The sequence below is a fragment of the Hypomesus transpacificus genome, unplaced genomic scaffold, assembly GCF_021917145.1.
Source record: "Hypomesus transpacificus isolate Combined female unplaced genomic scaffold, fHypTra1 scaffold_84, whole genome shotgun sequence".
NCBI lineage: Eukaryota > Metazoa > Chordata > Actinopteri > Osmeriformes > Osmeridae > Hypomesus > Hypomesus transpacificus.
Window position 1 is genome coordinate 783,238 of NW_025814038.1, and position 17,872 is coordinate 801,109.

At 47.6% G+C, this 17,872-nt stretch overlaps 1 protein-coding gene across 1 annotated transcript; it reads right to left on the reverse strand.

Moving 5' to 3' along the window:
* Window positions 1-4,850: 4,850 nt before the first annotated feature.
* arsb (arylsulfatase B) lies at window positions 4,851-17,871 on the reverse strand. The gene is made up of 8 exons (XM_047017866.1): window positions 17,390-17,871; window positions 17,078-17,264; window positions 16,511-16,701; window positions 16,053-16,260; window positions 11,978-12,221; window positions 10,685-10,755; window positions 5,578-5,709; window positions 4,851-5,190 (listed from the first exon to the last, which is right to left on the reverse strand). The coding sequence occupies exons 1-8, from the start codon at window positions 17,654-17,656 to the stop codon at window positions 4,928-4,930; spliced, it is 1,563 nt and encodes a 520-aa protein (XP_046873822.1). The 5' UTR covers window positions 17,657-17,871; the 3' UTR covers window positions 4,851-4,927.
* Window position 17,872: the final 1 nt, after the last annotated feature.

Below are 17,872 nucleotides of genomic sequence, written 5' to 3' on the forward strand. Positions count from 1 at the left end.
AGTGGACAACAGATTTTTCTACATTGTTTGAGGAAACTTTTATTAATATATCTCACCCTTCCAACTAACTCATATGAACAGGAAACGTCTGTAAAGGATCAGGGGCTGTTTCAATGACATCTAATAGGCTACAGCATATACTAGCCTATACATATAGGGCACTATAGCCACATCTCTCTCAGCTCTGCCAATGGGGTGGTGGGGAACAGCTGAACAAGGTTGACTTCTCCAATGTCGTTTATGGCAGATTGTTCACATTCTGAGAGCAGAAACACAATAGACTTTAGATAACCACAGCAACAATGTAGCTACAGTAAGTTTGGAGTGCTTGCCTTGAGCTTTATTTCTGGTCGTGAATGGTCGTTCCATTTACTATTCACACGGTCTCTTCCAGTGAGATTTATTGTCCGGATAGTCGTGCCAAATTTAATGGAGATGGAGCCCATTCATTGCAAGATATCTCAGCACGAGGGTGAGCATTTGTCCCACTGAAAACCAGGAACAGAATCTGAAACATTTGCTTATGTGTTACAGGCATGGGGGAGGGTGTGTGATTGGTCTGTTTAAAGACTGCTATGGCTGGAGGGGGACAACTGGAGCCAGGACCTACATGCTCCTTTACTGGCACCGCTAGGCCACTCCGATGAACCCTGAATAGGACAAAATCACAAAGGGAAGTCTTATGACTGAGTTTTTTGAGCTTCTGAAAACTGCTGGCTATTAGTTACTAACTGTAACACTGACCCAGTGTTGTTTCTGTCAGAGTTAAGAGGTTGTAAACCACCTTGAACCCCCCCAAAACAAATGTTTACCTGAATTAAATAGGATTCCTCATCAATGGGTGATTGTATGGTTTTTGTGTCAACCTTGAATAGTTTTCTTTCAAAAAGTGAAACAAGAGTTTTTGCTTTTGATGTAGTTTAACTTTGGATCCTGAGGTTTCGGGAATAAACATCAAGATCTTTGTTGACACAGTTTGTGGGACAGATGTGAGATAAGGGAAGTAGGTGTTCTCCAATTCAGATGTACTATAGATCATTGTGTCTGCATGACTGCACACCAGTACAGTATGGCCTGGTGCATGTTAGTGTAGCCTACAGCTCATCTGATGATAATTGCCCCTTCAAAATAATTATATGTTGCTTGCATTGCTGCTGGGTGAGGTGAGGTTCTCGACTGTATGGGAAAACTTTTAAAAGTGCCATTGAAATACAATATATCATCATTATTGCCCCTTGGATGGAGAACAATTAACACTGTGCCTTTCAACAGACAGAACTCGTTACTTTGGAAATAACTCTTAATGGCTTGTTAGATTAAAACATCCTGTGGTGAAACAATGGGCATTGTTTGTCGTAAACGTTTTTATCTAGTCATGTATTGGCAAGCTTATTAGAGAGCCCATGAGGTTTTCATTAGGATGTACGTATCATGGAGAAGAGCAAGGAACCGTTCCAGAATGTTTGATGTTCTGGAAGGTTCTGTCACAGGAGGAGGGGGTTGGGGGAGGGGTCTTTGATGAGGATGTTGATGGATTTGAAGGATAACGTTTTCTGAAAGTTGGGTGTGATGAGCAGTTGGCGTTTCCCGCTGCGAGGCTGAAGGATCTACACATTCCTGTCTGCAGTGGTCAGTAGGTTTCTAATCTGTTTTCACAGGCCGCTAGCACAGACAGACACAATCTTATTTGGAATTCCTCTCCCGGTCTGACTTCAGTGGGACACACGGGGAACCCGAAAGCGCAGACCGCTGGAATCTGTCCTTGTGGACATTCCACAGAGGAATCAAGGGGTGGCACACATTCTATCCTTGCATGTCATCGCCGTAGAAACAATGTCAATGTCGTACAGTATCTGTGTGGTGTCATCAGATCCGGACTGAGGGTGTGTTCGTGGCAGGCTTTAGGTTGTCACAGCTGAGATAACAAAACGAGAGGTTTGGGCCTGAGTCAGGATTGGCACATCAGGCCCAGTTAACTCAGTCGTGCCTCGTCAGAGCACGCTGTGTTTGCCCCACAGCCAGGCAGAGTCACAGCGCAGGATTAAGTGTGGGAGACCCACCAAAACCCGCTTGGAGGAGACAAGCTGTGACACTGCTGAGGCTAGCTAGCTTGTTCTTAATGACAAGGGGATCTTGGGAGTGCGTGAGTGTTGTGAGGGAATAGACAGTTTGCCGCTAAATCAAAGAGAGTGTGAAGTGTTTTCATATCCCAAGGCTTGAAATCAAGCTGAGAAATGAATGGGGGAGACAGGCACCGTTTAATTAGGTGAACTATCCCTTTATGATTCAAAAGCCTGGATTTTGGAGCTGTGAATGGGTCAACTTGCACTCAGTGGTTAAAATAACATACTGCAACATCAGCAGTTAGTAATGTTCCCATGGCTGTGATAAACTGCAACACAGTTGATTTGGGTCCAATTACACAGGAACTTTTTGAAGATGTTCTTAGGTACTTTGTGAAGATGTTTCTATCATCAAAAATATATGTACTTGAGGTACACAGAAAGAAAGAAAATTGCATCGTCAGGAAAGAGGGTAATTCAAACTTAGAAATTGACAATTTATGAGACATTGTATATTCATACTGCATGTACATGCAGATACATGTGAAGTTCACACCTCCTTCCCAAATACACATACCTGCAGGATGGTGGTTTACTTTGAAAGGGAACCCCAGAAGTGACCTGCGACCTTTCCCTAAGAGCAGTTGACAAAATCCTGCTCCGGTTCTAGAAATCTCAAGCATGCAGAACGCGGCCTTCTCGCTACATTCTTCGAGTCTCAATAAGTGATGAGTGTCGGACGTGAAAAGCAGATATACACACAGCAGATATACACACAGCAGATATATACACAGCAGATATACACACAGCAGATATACACAGGTGGTGGTCTCCCCCTCCTACAGCCTTACAGTTGCGCCAGGCAGAGACAGCCAGGGGAAAGGCTGCAGAGAAACGGTTTGAAGACACAACAGAGAGGTAAAGAGATGCGAGGGGGTGAAAAACTACAGAGGGCTTGTGGTTCCTGAGATCACAGTCACGGTGGTTGTGTGTGTGGAAAGGCACACTTTTAAGGGATTACGAATAAGACCCGAGTTGTTTGAGGTCTCAATCCAGCTATGTCGCACTCTCTTTCATTGTATATACCCCACTGTTGTTTGGCTTCGCTCATCTGTCAGTCAATTCACGTGACAGGTCAGAGGTCACAGCCCACATTAGGACCTGGCTGTCCGCTCTCCGCAGGGGGCTTCCTGTGGCACTCTGCATGCTGCCGACCAAGGGGGGGGAGGGGTCAGAAGCCAAAGGTCAGAGGTCGTCTGAGCTATCTGTTGAAAGCACATTTGTTTCTTTAGCTTAAGATTCTAAAAGATATATATAGTCACCTGGGGAATAATCCATTCTCAGTGGTTGCCTAACGAATCCACGTTAGCTATGAAACGATCCTAATCATTTAAAAGATTTGAGTGAAATGCCTTCGTCACTACGCTTTAACATCATTAGCAAACTGAACAGATAACATTCTCTAAACTTATTGAATTACTTATGTAATGACTAATTGAATGAAAGTGTGTGTGACGGGGGGGTGTTACGTCTTCAGCCAAGACAACGGAGATACCGAGAGGACGGCGAGAAATTCCTCATGCTCCCAACCTCTGACCTAAGATAGCCCTAAGGCCATTTAGAGCCAACTCGTTAGCTCTGCAGCAAAGTGACCACACTAACAGACGTGTCATCAAGTAAATGAGCGCCCATAAAAGCACCCTTGAGATGGCAACAATGTGATGAAACTGCTCTAAGTGGGAAGCAATGGTTCCAATTCTGTAAATGTGTTTTAGTTTTACTTGATCTAAACATCAACACAGATATATCTTGACGTCTAGAAAAAAAAAAAAAGATCTTAAGAGTTGGAATGAATTTTGATACTTTGCAAAACCATGAAACTACTTATAGGGTTTTCCTGACCTTGGAATCCAACCGTTTACTTAGAATAACAAGACGTTTAGAAACCATGGCAAACTATCAATTCTACATCCAGTGATTTAACCGGACAAAAAATCCTTAGAGTTAGGCTAGTGGTTTAGTTTTAATGACTGCGGAACAGGTGACTTACAGCATTCTATTTCTGTTTGTGTGTGTGACACAACAGAGGGGTGAGGTTCTACTTAATGTTAAATAAATTAAGTACGAATACCTGAAACAGCAGGAGAGGCTTAACAAACCAGCAACATGTGTTGGGAACCATGTTTACGCAATGGCTTCAGCTGAGGTTACCTAATCTCCATCTCCATCAGTCCGTTAATGGTGTGTTAAATTCAGAGCTCAAATGTATTGCAGTTTCAAAAAACTCCAGACTGACCACACAAAATATTTAATGTAGGCTACATCAGAAACAATGACAATTTATAAAACTATAAACAAGAATGTACAAAATTACCATAAGTTAAAAGAATCGCATTGTAATGATTCGTAAAGTGGAGTGTCTTGATGTTGTTAATACATACAGTACGATGACTGAAGTGAATTCTGTTTACATTTACATTTAGCAGACGCTCTTATCCAGAGTGACTTTCAGTAAGTACAGGGACATTCCCCCCGAGACAAGTAGGGTGAAGTGCCTTGCCCAAGGAAACAACGACATTTGGCACGGCGGAGAATCGATTCCAGCAACCTTCTGATTACCAGCCCGACTCCCTCACCGCTCAGCCATCTGACTTCTGTTAGACTACCCCGAGAGGTCATTTTGACCTTGAATTCTGACCCTGGTCTAATATCCACATCCACATCCTCATCCTCATCCACATCCTCATCTTCATCCACATCTTCATCCACATCTTCATCCACATCTTCATCCACATCCTCATCCACATCTTCATCCACATCTTCATCCTCATCCTCATCCACATCCTCATCCACATCCACATCCTCTAGGCCCAGGGTCCCCAGGCTCCAGTACCAGGGTCACATCTGGGGTCGTCATCGGGGTAGATGATTGGCTTGGCTGAGCTCTGGTAGTGACTCAGTCTTCTGAGGAGCTGCTCCACCACGTCTGGGTGCTGCTCCGACACGTCAAGCCTCTCCTCAGGGTCGTCCTCCAGGTTGAACAGCATGACAGGCTTCAGCGGAGCGTCCTTCAGGCCGCTCCTCTCCGAACCCTCCTGCCCCGGCCGGGGGAACCACACGTCACAACCTGGGGTGGGAGAGGAGCGGGGAGGTTAAGGCCTGGTGTTCTCAACATGCCCCAGACCCCCAGGGTTACCTATTAAACCCAGAAGACAACCTTGTGGCTTTAGGGGCCACGTCTACGGATGCTTGCGTGGTAATCTTGAGATGATCATGATTACTGGTTATGACCGGTTCCTGATTTCATAGACTAAACCCTATGAGGTTAGGCATATTGGGCAAATCTTCTCTGAAAATGCACTTTTTTAAATACTTTTCTGTGATCATTATTCCTTCCTTCCTTTATGTTCATTGTATTGTTATTTCTTATGTTGTAAAGCGCTTTCAAGGCACTATAGAAACTAAAGCTTTATTATTATTAATCCCAGGGTTAAGAATGAGAGGAAACGGTTACCTGGATACCCAGTCAACAGCTTCCATTTCATGAAGCGGAGGGCAGAGTGAATGGACACGTTGAAGCCCGAGTTAGACCACGGCTCCGGACCAGAACCCCGAGCCAAGGTCAACCGGGACGCAACGCCAGGACCTGGGAGTGGAGGGCGGGAAGGAGGGAGAGAATGAACTGATAATGGAGGGCAATGATCCATGTTAAAGAAACTAGTTGATACATGGAGTATTGGACTACCACTGGACACAAAACGTCCACTGTGGAAAGGGAAGCGTAGCAAAGTGAGACTGGGTCAGGCATCGCTCCACGGAACATACCGGAGAATCACAGACTAGGCAGCCGGTTCGAAGAGAGGTGTAAAAATAAATACACGGATGAGAAAGAGCCCTTTCTTTCCTGCATGGCAAACGATGAGGCAGCAGGAATGAAGCAATTTCAGACATTGCCTTGGCTAAGAGGAGGAACTCAAGGAGCGAGGTTTTCCCAAACTTGCAATTCTAGAGCGAAAATCATTTGAACTTGGCTTGAGCGCCAATACTGTCAACACAACAGGGGAGTTACCCTCATCGATCTTATTATCTTCCTTTCTTCTCTTGCATGAAAAAGGTGTATGGGGTAAGATTTCACATAGATAGATACATTCCTGGTTCACCTATTGTTTTTATATGCAGTCTGTGATATGTTTCAGTTGAAAATGCCCTGAAGATTCATTTTGTAATGGTATCTATACAATTTTACAGCCAGAGGGTCATGTTTTCCCTCCACCGAGGAGCATTCAACCAGTGTCATCAATAAGTGCATGATTACAGATTTACTGCTGTCAACCAGTGTTATCCAAAAGTACATGATTACTGATGTACTGCTGTCAACCAGTGTTATCAATAAGTGCATGATTACAGATTTACCGCTGTTCTAGTTAAGATCTGAGGGACTTTTAACAGCCCCCCGTTCCCCTTATCAGGACATAAAGAACTCTCTCAAGTAACAGGTCTGAAGCAGATAAACATCACACACTTTCAAGAAGTATGTGTGTGTGTGTGTGTGTGTGTGTGTGTGTGTGTGGGGGGGTCTGGAATGGAGGGCGTTTCCAGGTCCAGGCTGAGTTTGACCCCAGAAATGTGGTCTTAATTAGACAGATTTAGGAATAATTACCACCGGTTAATACAGTCAGGGGAACACGTCTCCTAAACGCCACCCCATAACACACCAGCCCTTGTTCCCCTCTTCTAATGAGCACGCATCCTGAGATGTTTATCGGCACCAGAGACCACATGAATGACAAGGCATCATCGCGTCGAAGGATCGACACACAAAAGACACACGTGGGCTCTCACGGCGGGCTCGCATGCCACCGCACGGCTGCCGAATCGTCAACGGCCGATGAATCAGATCTTTCTGTTCGAAACAAGTTGGAGCCAAACCACCCCAGAGCAAGCGTGGACCTGCAGACGAGTAGCTATGAAAACGCACGTCAGTCAGTTTTACAAGGCAAGGTCTTCTATTGTTGTCCCAGTTAATGACGGCCAGATGTCCTTAGCTCAGACCCGAGACACTGTCCTCATCTCAGACACCGGCTCAGGTCCTCCCACAGCTGACAGCTTTGGATGGGTGAGCTCTGTGCCCCACTGAAGGAACATTGTGTTTAAACACCTGATGATGAGTCAGAACAGCTCATCTACGACATCAAGAATCTGCAGCGCTGACAGGAAAACAGCCGCTTGTTCTGGAGCATTCTGTTCTTTCTTTCTGCCCGTCTCTCTGTCTCAGTTCTTCCAGAGACAGGGCCTCACCAGTCCTCTCCCCCCCCCCCCCCACCCCCACACGCCGGCGGTCTTGTTTTCCTTTCTCTCGGCAGGACCGAGGGACAAGTGCGGATGACGGCTGCTCGGCCTGCTACATCTGGATCCAAGAAACCAGCGGGACAGGTCCCCAGGGCACGACATGGGGAGGAGGGAGGACAGGGAAGCTAGGGGAGGAGGGAGGGGGGGCGAGGGGGTGTAAGAGCGGAGAGGGAGTGTGAAGGATGGAGGAAGGGAGTAGTGGAGAGAGAGAGAGGATAGAAGAGAGCGAGACAAAGGGAGAGACCGAAAGAGAGAGAGAGTGAAAGAGAAATTCAAATAGAGAGAGGAGAAGAGAGGGAGAGGGTGATAGAGGGGGGAAAAGGGAGGGAGAGGGGAAGTCAGGGGGGTTGGAGGTTTTGGAGCTGGTCCAGGGGCCCTCACTCTGCCTCGACAGGCCCAGAGTTCAGGGACCCCTCTGTGGCCCACTTACACCGAATCCCTCAGACAGAGAGGGTCTCCGGTCTGAATGAGGAACAAGAGAAAGAACGTAAAGGGGGGGTTAGAATCCTTCTTTCAGACACACCGAAATGAAAGAGGGAAGAGAGAGAAAAACTGAGCAGGAATCCCTCCTGTCAGACAGAGAAAGAGAGATGGGGGGGGGGGGGGGGGGAAAGATTGACAAGGAGAAAAAGGGAGAGGAAAGGCCATGGCACAGAGACCCTCTTGTCAGAGAGAAAAGGAGGGGAGAAGGAGAGAGGAAAGGGTCGAACGAGAGTAAGAGACCCTAAGAATGCCACGAAGAAAAGAGAAGGGGGCTCTCATTCTGGAAAGACCAGAGGAAAATCAGTCGGTTTCTATGGTGACCGATAATGAGTATGGCAGTTGACTAAAGAATCCATTTTGGCCGTGAGAATATGGAGTATCGATGCTGCGGAGGTTCGACACGATTCCCCTGTGCAGAGGTATGTTGTTGATGCCAGTAGTGAGCCCCTGTTGAGGAAAGCACTAGAAAACAATTAGGGGCTTTGAAAGTTGGCAGTTGGTTTTGGTTGGTTGTCCAGTAAGAGGAGCCCAGGTTGTTCTACGTAGGCAGGTTAATCCCTCCCCCACCCCACACACACACACACACACACAGAGAGAGATGACAAAGAACTCTGTGGCAGCTGCAGCCTTGAACTATGGATATGAACCGTTCTAACGCGCCGATCAAGGTCATCAAGCTTGATCAAAGCTCTTGAGCTTGAACGATGAAAAATAATAGCATGGAGGCTTGTCCTGGAGGTTACCCGGCCCCACTGTTGTGTAACTGGGTGAGGAGAATCCATACATGCCCCATCGCACATCCTTTTGTTCCACCCACCAGCCGATGAGCCCCACCTCCAGTTGGGGGCCTCACACCCCCCTCTGAGATGGAAGTGGTTCACTCCACCTCATATTAAGTGGTTTAGACGAGAATGAGAGTACTCCACTGTGTTGCACAGCGAGGGGGGGGGGGGGGGGGGGGGGCTCCACAGTCACAAGACCCATTTCCTGGAATCCCCCCTACAATCACAGTTTAGCCCACGCACACACACACGCGCGCACACACACACCCCCCACCCCCACCCACCCCCTCCCTTCTATTTTGAACGTCAAGCATATCTCAAGTTACGACCGTACATTTGGTCATTAAGGCGCACAACCGCTATTCTATCGGCATTCCTATGATATGAACGCAATAATTAGCAGAACTAACTCAGGCCATGAGACCGACATCTTTGAGAGTGTACAGAAGAAGAGAATGAACCAGAAGAGGGTGAACAGAGCAGGAATGGCTCCGCTAACAGCACGTTAACCACGGACAGATGGCCAGGGTCACCGCGGCGCTCTGTGGGTTCTGGGGGAGCCGGTGAAAAAACAAGGGAGATAAAAGAAGGTGTCAGTGATGAACGCCGAGCGGGTGAGGCTGGCCAGATGCGGACACACACCGGGGTCTTCAAACACACCCAATCGTCTCCGACAGACACGGAGCGAGAGAGACGGGAACAGATAACGAGAGGAGAGAGATACAACCTTAAGGACAGTGAAGCAACCCTGTTTGACTGTTAAAACCTTTCTGTATATTAACATGCATCTATGTGTTACTGTTAAACTTACTATGCTTCTGTTATTTTGCCATATTATTATTGTTAGACTACTTGTTAAATGTTATTATATGTATGCTAAAATGTCCTTTCAATATGGACTGCTTTGACAATACTGCTCAACCCGAACTGTCATGCCAATAAAGCATTTTGAACGGAACTGATAAGAGAGGACACTAACCACTGATGGCAACAAACCCGACAGTCAGTCAGCTTCTATATACTCCCCAACCCTAAGCTCCGTGGATCACTTATGTTCACACACTCCTTAAGCTCAGGAGCATCTCATGCAACACGACGTATTTAGTTTCCCTGTTTGCGGGTTTTAGGAGAAATGGGGTTTACAAGAAAATGGGTTTCAACTTCCTGTTTTACTTCAAAGGCTTCAAGACTGCTTAGTTCCAATGACGGCCCTTATCCAATGAACAGCTTCTCTTCATTATGCTGTTACCATGTGATTGCGATTCTACTGAAGTCCTTTATAGGTGAACTAAATAGGTAACGTGAAGCTGTGTGGAGACGTTTACCATGTCCCAGACAGACTGACAGACAGGAGTTGGAAAGCAGGAAGACGATAGGTAAAGAAACCGCCTCTGGCCAGTCGTTACCACAGGTCATCAATCACCTGAACATGTTTTATCACCTTGTTCCTGTCACATGACTCCCAAGTCACATGGTCTGTCTTAACACTCCAAACTGAAACTGAACACGCCTCCCACTGACCACTTCCTCCAATCACATATTCCCTCACCCAGTCGCTTCAGACTGGATGTTAGTTGATATCTCTGTGGTAGCATTATTACCTAAGATGCATGAAGTGGGTGTAGGATTCTCAGCCTAAATGGAAAAACTTACACACACACACCCCTCAGGAACAAGAACTGCACCTTAAAACACGATAACATTTGACATTTATCAAGTCTCCAACCGTGGTGATCAACCCTGGTCCTCAGGGCTTACTATCCTGCATATTCTAGATGTTTCCATGCTCCAACACACCTGATTCAAATGAAGGGGTCGTTATGAAGCTCAGCAGAAGCCTGGTAACGACCTGTTCATTTGAATCAGGTGTGCTGGAGCAGGGGAAACGTCTAAAACATGCAGGGCAGTGGGCCCTGTGGACCAGGGTTGAAGACCACGAATCTGGTCAACTAGACGCATATCCCAGCAGAACTGTGTGGTGACAACAGCCGGTGAAAGAGAACTCACATGGGGCCATGTCGACGTAGAGAGGGTCTATGTTGTGGAGCAGCTCCACTCTGGGTGACGCAAAGCCTTTGCTGTCAGAAACGGAAAAAAGGGTAGAAGGTTAGCGTCAGCGACGAGGTGAACAAACCGTATCATCTGTGACCCACGCCTGGTCCAGCAGGGGCCCTAAACCACAAGCACCCAGTGGTCACAACCCTTGAACACACTCGACCACAGAGAGAAAACAGCACTTCCTCCAGCCAACTGCATCTGACAACTAACACACACACACACACTATGCTTCCATAACGTAAATGTGCACACACAACAGAACTTTCTTAAGCTCTTGCTTGCGAGCTACTGTTCCAGCCTTCATTTGGTTCTAATTTCACAGGCCAACTTGTGGAGGCCCTGTGCTTCTCTGTAAGCGCACTGCAATTAAAGCCCTCTGCAGCCATAAAGCAGCGAAAAAAACAAACAGTTGTTGGTCGCCCTGGCACGGTCACACTGCGACACGTCTGCTGTGAAAACCGACCGGGCCTAGGTAACAGGGAGGTCAGGTGACTGCTCCCGGCCAATGGAGAGAGGGAAAGGCCCGGGGCTGGTAGTTTGTGGTGGAGACTGCCTGGATCTGCTGCATGAGATCTACAGTAGCCCTCAATTACTTCCATTTCATTGTTTCTACATTTAGGTTACGAAAAGAATGTGTCACTCAGATAGTAGGCAATGAGAGACTTTGGGACTTTTAACTGTGACAGCTCGTAGGTTAATGGGATGTACACATCAGGGTTACTTCCCAAGTCTGGATGGAAACAGTGCCTGAGTTAATGTCCGGTTCTTTTTCTCCTCAACAGATGTTCTGAAGCTCAGTTAAAAAACGCAAATGTTGACGTTTGTCTAACAGTGTGCTCTCTCAGCTCTGTCCTAGGACAGACGGGCACTTGGAGGAAGAGGGAGGGGACAGAGAGAGAGAGATGGAAAGACTACAAATTTGTGTGAGAATGACTGATGGAATTTCCTTCACTTTGAGGTCCCATCGCTACGGTAACAAAGGGGTTTATTGAAGGGCCAGGGGCTTCTGAAAGAGGCAGAACGGTCAGGGGGAGGGGGGGACAGAGAAGAGGAAGGGAAGGAAGGGGGGGGTGGGAGGAGGAGGGAATGGGTTGGGGAGTAGGCTGTCAAACAGGCTGTCTCAGATGTGAGAAATCCCTGATGTGTCTAACCAAACCAAAGTAGAACAGCCTTGAATAAACAACCCGGGAATGACAGTGTGTGTGTGTGTGTGTGTGTGTGTGTGAGTGAGATCCTACTTACCTGACAGTATTCCACACGTCAAACCCGTCCAGCGGCTTCGTGCCATTGGTCGTCCCCCCCGCCAGGCTCACGAGCGTGGGCAGCCAATCAGAAATGTGCACCAGCTCTCGGCTGACGGTCCCGGGCTTCTTCAGAAGTGGGCTGGTCACGAAGGCCACGCCCCTGACTCCGCCCTCCCACAACGTGCACTTCCTGCCTCTCAGAGGCCAGTTGCTGCCCCCTGTGAGAGTCTGACCTCCATTATCTGTCAACACACACACACACACATGAGCTTAGTACCCATGAGGAGAGAGAGTGATGGAGATCCACTACCGCTAACTGAAGCCACCCTAATCCTACCACGTCAGAGGAAAGTTTGTGGATGTGTTTTTGTCGTGATTCTGGAAAGTACAACCCCAACTCCGATTGGACGCCGTCCTCACAAAAGCACTCCCTGTTCCATTCCTTTTCCACATTGCTCAAGCAATATATCAAGTTACCATCGGATTACAGCATGCTTAGTAAGCACTAACAGCAACTTCACTCAAATCTGAGGTGGAAAGATACAGTATTTATGCATTGTGTTGTAGAAGGGAAGATTACTTAGTGGTCAGACAATCCATAGTTGCTCTCCTATGCCTAACAGAGAGAATCTGAGGGGGATAGAGGTAGTTCCCAACAACATGGCAACCCTCCCGTGCAGAAATGCCCTCAGATCCAGCAGGAGTTTGGGAGGTTGCCAGGTTGGCCGACACTAAGTGTTACGGTTAATATTAACGTTGCTCCTTTCACAAAAGGCTGCTTTGTTGAAGATCCTGATCCAGGTCACAGTCACGAGGAAAGGGGGTCTTTTGACTCATGTCTCTGTGTTTCGGTCTGTTCTGGAGTTCATGCTTGCCCTGTTTTCCGTGCACCTCTATCAACATCCAAGTGTCAGCTTCGCAGTTGCTGTCATCCATCTTTCCTTCACTCTCACGCCTTTCAGTTAGGTAGGGGGTGAAACCTCCTCAAGTCTTCCTCAGACAGAAGTGCAGACATAAACACACACACACACACACGGCAAGCACACAGACAGACACACACACACAAATGGGCAAAAGCACACACACACGGGTAAGCACACACACGTGCACAGACACAAACACAGACACACACACACACAGCAAGTCAGACAGACTGTCATCCTCCCCAGAGTATGGTCAAGTATAAACACAGAGGACCAATCACAGAGAGGCAGAACTCCCTCTCTGGGGAGGCAGAGGTAGGGGAGGAGAGGAGGGGGAAGGCAGGAGGGGGGGGGGCAGGGGGGGGGGGGCAGGAGGGAGAAGGCAGGAGGGGGGAAGGCAGGGGGGGGAAGGCAGGGGGGGGGGGGGCAGGAGGGGGGGGGGGGGGGCAGGAGGGGGGAGGTGCCGTGCGAGTCCAGGAAGCAGTCTGTGCTGATTCCAGCACCGTTCTGGAAAGAGCTCCCCGGCTCACTAATTCATTTTCAATCTGTTGCTCCTTTCTCTACGCCAGTGCTCTCTCTCTGCCTCTCTCCCTTTCCCCCTCTCTCCCACCCTCTCTCTCTCTCCTCCTTTCTTTCTCGGACTCTCTCCCATACTTACAGTAAGGCCCAGAGAGACACTTGGGGATATCAACAGGGGATTTCATCACAAAGGAAACCTTAGCTTAGCTCAGTATCCTCAAGTGTGTTTGCTGCTAGCAGGGCACGGCTGAGCGGTGCTGGCCAGTTTACACTGTGACTAAGGTGGACCAGTAAACCCATCGCATGACGATCGGGGAGGACACGAGTGGACTTCTGATGACTCATGGAGAGTGCATAACGCTAAACAACAGCACCGCTTCACATCATTTCCTCCAGTGATCCATTCTTGGATCCTTGCATCCTTTCTTGCCAACAACAGAAACACTGACTAGAGTCTTCCTCGATACGGTTCCCAACCAGTTCACCCAGTCTCCACCAATCAGACTGGGTCAGTATGGGAGGGAGGCAGGGGAGTGGGATTCATGTCTCGTAACGTCAACCTCAGGTGCTGCCAATTCCTGAAACATGCAGTGGCGTAACGACGACTGAGGCCTAGTCAGATGTTCTGTTAACTTCCCCCCCACTAGGGGGTAATCCTGAATCAGCCTCACCTATCACAGCCTCACCTATCTCAGCCTCACCCACCACAGCCTCACCTACCTCAGCCTCACCTACCCCACAGCCTCACCCACATCAGCCTCACCTACCTCACAGCCTCACCTACCACAGCCTCGGTGTACCACCACAGGCAGAAAGCTCCCCACTTCACTTCCACAGTGCTGGGCCAAGCCTCCTAATTACCTATTAAAAGACAAACGGCTAAAAATAACTTGATTACCCTCCACCTTCAAAGCGTTTACCTACTTCAGATGCAAATCATTAAAAAGGCCCAGATGTTGACAATTGCAGGGTGGAACCAAAAAGCTAGAAACACTGATTGACCAAGCATTAGGTAACATTAGTAGTATTAGATGCCAGACTGGTGAGCACTCTAAATATATATAGATATACATTGAATACAAACCCCAAACATAATTACCAACAACCCATAAGATGGAATATAGTTGAATGGAAATGTAACGGGAAATGCGAGTGCCTCACTGAATACGAATTTGGAAGGAATCAGACTTTCATGTAAGTAGGCAAAACTAGCCAGTCTTAAACCACTCACACTTGTGTGCAGATTTATGCAAAGTCCTTCGGTTTCTGCCTGTAAATTGCTACCAGCTGTAGAAGTGTGAGGCAGACAGCGTGCCTTGAGAACAGCTCAAAGGACATGCTGCCACCTAGTGGATCCTCGGAGTACTGCACTAGCCATTCAAAGACCTATCTGGAGAGATACTGTACGTCTATCCAAGCAATTAGTGCACCATATACATTAAGCTACATTTATATAAGCTATTGGCTATAAATATTAAACTTCAGTCTTAAATGCTAAATATTAACATACAATAACTCATTCCTACCAATTCCTGAATATTATACTTCTAAGCAACTGTTGTTTTGTTTCCCGTGACCCACATAAAAAACGAAAACGCAAATAAACGTAGGCCTACGTCATTCAAGCTGTCAATTTAAGGTAAAGACGCCCCCCCCCCCCCCTCACACACACCACATACACACACACACAAAAACACACACACACACACACACACAGTTCCTCTCCTCCATGGGAACTGGACCTGGGTGCTAATGGAAAACGCTGCGTGCCGCCCGGACACAGTAAGATCGCTCCGTCCTTAGCTGCCCACAGAGTTGGGCTCTTTTTAGATGTGACACCTCGTAAAGCTTCTGGATTCCAACCACACATAAACAACATAATAGCTCTCGTTCCCAGTAGCATTAACACAGTTAGTCTACAGCCTCCATATGTTTCTACCACGGTCTGCTTCTTTACTGTGTGCCGGGTCTGTAGTCCTTTTCATGGTAGCTTGTCACAACACTCTCCTATGCAATAAAGAATGAACGCAATACAATACATCAAAAACATAATGTAATCCCTGGTTGCATATTAATCGTGTATTGAGTAATCTCTTTCAAGATGTGCAAGAGTCCCAACTGCTGTGAACAACAGCATGCTGCATTCTCAAGAGATTACAACACTCACACTCCATCATCACGATATATTTCATTTTACTGAGTGAGAAACAACGAGAGTGAGGGAGACAGAAAGAGAGAGAGAGAGAGAGAGAGAGAGGATGAGGGAGAGAGAGAGAGAGAGCAGTAAACATGTGGAGAGACAGAGTCACAGCAGTAATGACTGACACTGAGTGGCCATCACCCCACAGGAGATCAAATCACCCCATTCTGATCGAGAGAGAACATCTGCTTGTGACGGGATTTTAGAAACAGGGGCTTCCTGTTTGCAATAGACTACCACAGGCAGGAAGGTAAGGAGGATGTGTGACGAAAGCACAGTTTTGTCATTGTCATTTTCAAATTCTCACTCTGCAATTACCATTTCCACCAAGTCACGATCAGTGTCACTTATCTACTGTCAGTGTGACATTGAGCGTGGCTTCCCGTGCTTAGCAAACATCGAGGACAGAGCCAATCTCCTGTCAGCGTTACCTGTCGAGAAGACCAGCACTGTGTTACTCCACAGGCCTCTCTCCTGCAGAGCCAGACTGATGTTTCCCACTGCCTCATCCATGGCCGACACCATGCCTGCGTACACTCGACGGTGATGGTCTTTTATGAAGCTGTAGGGGGCGATGTAGTGCTCTGGCACTTGCAGAGGAGCATGGACGGCCTGCAGAGCCACGTAGAGGAAGAGAGGCTGCAAGACAGGAAGTAGACGCACTCAAACACGATTCAGTACGCACACACACGACCAATACGCAACCCCCCTCTCTAGGAATCAACTCATGACCGGCCGTTGACAGGTGAGAGATTCAGTGGTTTTGATGATTCCCGTGGACAAAGTTAGGCCCTCTTATAGGTTAAAACGTGTTTACGTGATGACGGTTTAACGGACTTACTGTGTTTACAGCCCACTGTACCACGGCATGTGTAACGAGGGTGTGTACCTTGTAGGGGTCTTGTTTAGCGATGATGCTGGCGACCCTGTCGGTGAACAGCTGCGTCGAGTATGTGCCCGTGTATCCCGTGGCAACCTCCTCCCCGTCTCTCAGGTCGAGGGCGCAGCGCGTCTCGTTGTGAGGGGGGACGGGGCTACAACGCTGGTGGCTGAAGTAGTCCTCACTTCCTGTCAGGTAGCCTTGGCAACACGGACGTAAACAAACAGGTCAACATGCAATACAGGCCTACCTGAGACCTTCATGGTATTACAACACAGAACAACTCTAGATGTTTTTTATTGTACTCATAGCTAGACTAATACAGTCATTGCTGACAAATACTGGTTGGTCAGATGGCTGAGCGGTTAGGCGTCGGGCTATCGATCAAAAGGTTGTTAGTTCGATTCCCGGTCGTGCAAATTGACGTTGTGTCTTTGGGCAAGGCACTTCACCCTACTTGCCTCTGGGGGAATGCCCCTGTACTTACTGTAAGTCACTCTGGATAAGAAAGTCTGCTAAATGAATACATTTAAATGTAATGTAAATGAATACAGTCGTCATTTTGAAGCAACTCACCAAAATAAGAATCGAACCCCCTGCGCGTGGGTAGGCAGTCCTTCTTGTACATGCCAAGGTGCCACTTTCCCACCATGTGCGTGGCATAACCAGCTTCTCTCATCAGCTGAGGCAACAGCTTCTCTGCCAGGGGCACACAGTAGGGCTGGCAAGGCCAGATGATCTCATGCTGCATGCCCGTGTGAATCTGGGGAGAGAAGGAAATGCACAGACATGATGAATGTTGCTGTGTTTGTCAGTCGTGTTTGGCAGTGCTAAAAATGCTTAAGTCATTACGTAACACTGTCCATGGGAATCATCAAAACCTCTCACCTGATAGCGGCCGGTCATGAGTTGATTCCTAGAGGGGGTACATATCGGTTGAACGTAGTAATTTTCTAATCTGACGCCTTTTGCGGAAAGTTTGTCCAGGTTCGGCGTTTTGATCTCAGATCCGTGATAACCAACATCATTCCAACCGAAATCGTCTGCAAGAATAAACACTATGTGCGGGGGCTGTTTAGCTTCAACAAGCAGAAGGCCAACGGATATGAAGACAATTGTACTTGCAGTTGACGAAATCCACTGCACAAGTACCATCGCCTTCGTCTTCGAGGAAGTAGTGTATCCTTGCTAGTTGCAGAAATGCACTGACGAAAATGCTGGTTTAACACGATAACATACTTAGGTAACTTAATAAGAAGTAATCAATCACAAGACGTTTGTATGTTTGGAAAGGAAAGACACGAGCATGACTGTTTGTGAAGCTTCCAGGTTGATTTTTGTCCCTCCAGACAGTAACCAATAAGCTGACTG

Coding starts and splice junctions, on each gene's coding strand:
- arsb (XM_047017866.1), bottom strand. CDS start 17,656: ATGGTACTTGTGCAGTGGATTTCGTCAACTGCAAGTACAATTGTCTTC. Junction 16,702..17,077: donor GGGGTTCGATTCTTATTTTG/GTGAGTTGCTTC, acceptor CGTGTTGCCAAG/GCTACCTGACAGGAAGTGAG. Junction 12,222..16,052: donor AGTGCTGGTCTTCTCGACAG/GTAACGCTGACA, acceptor GTGTGTTGACAG/ATAATGGAGGTCAGACTCTC.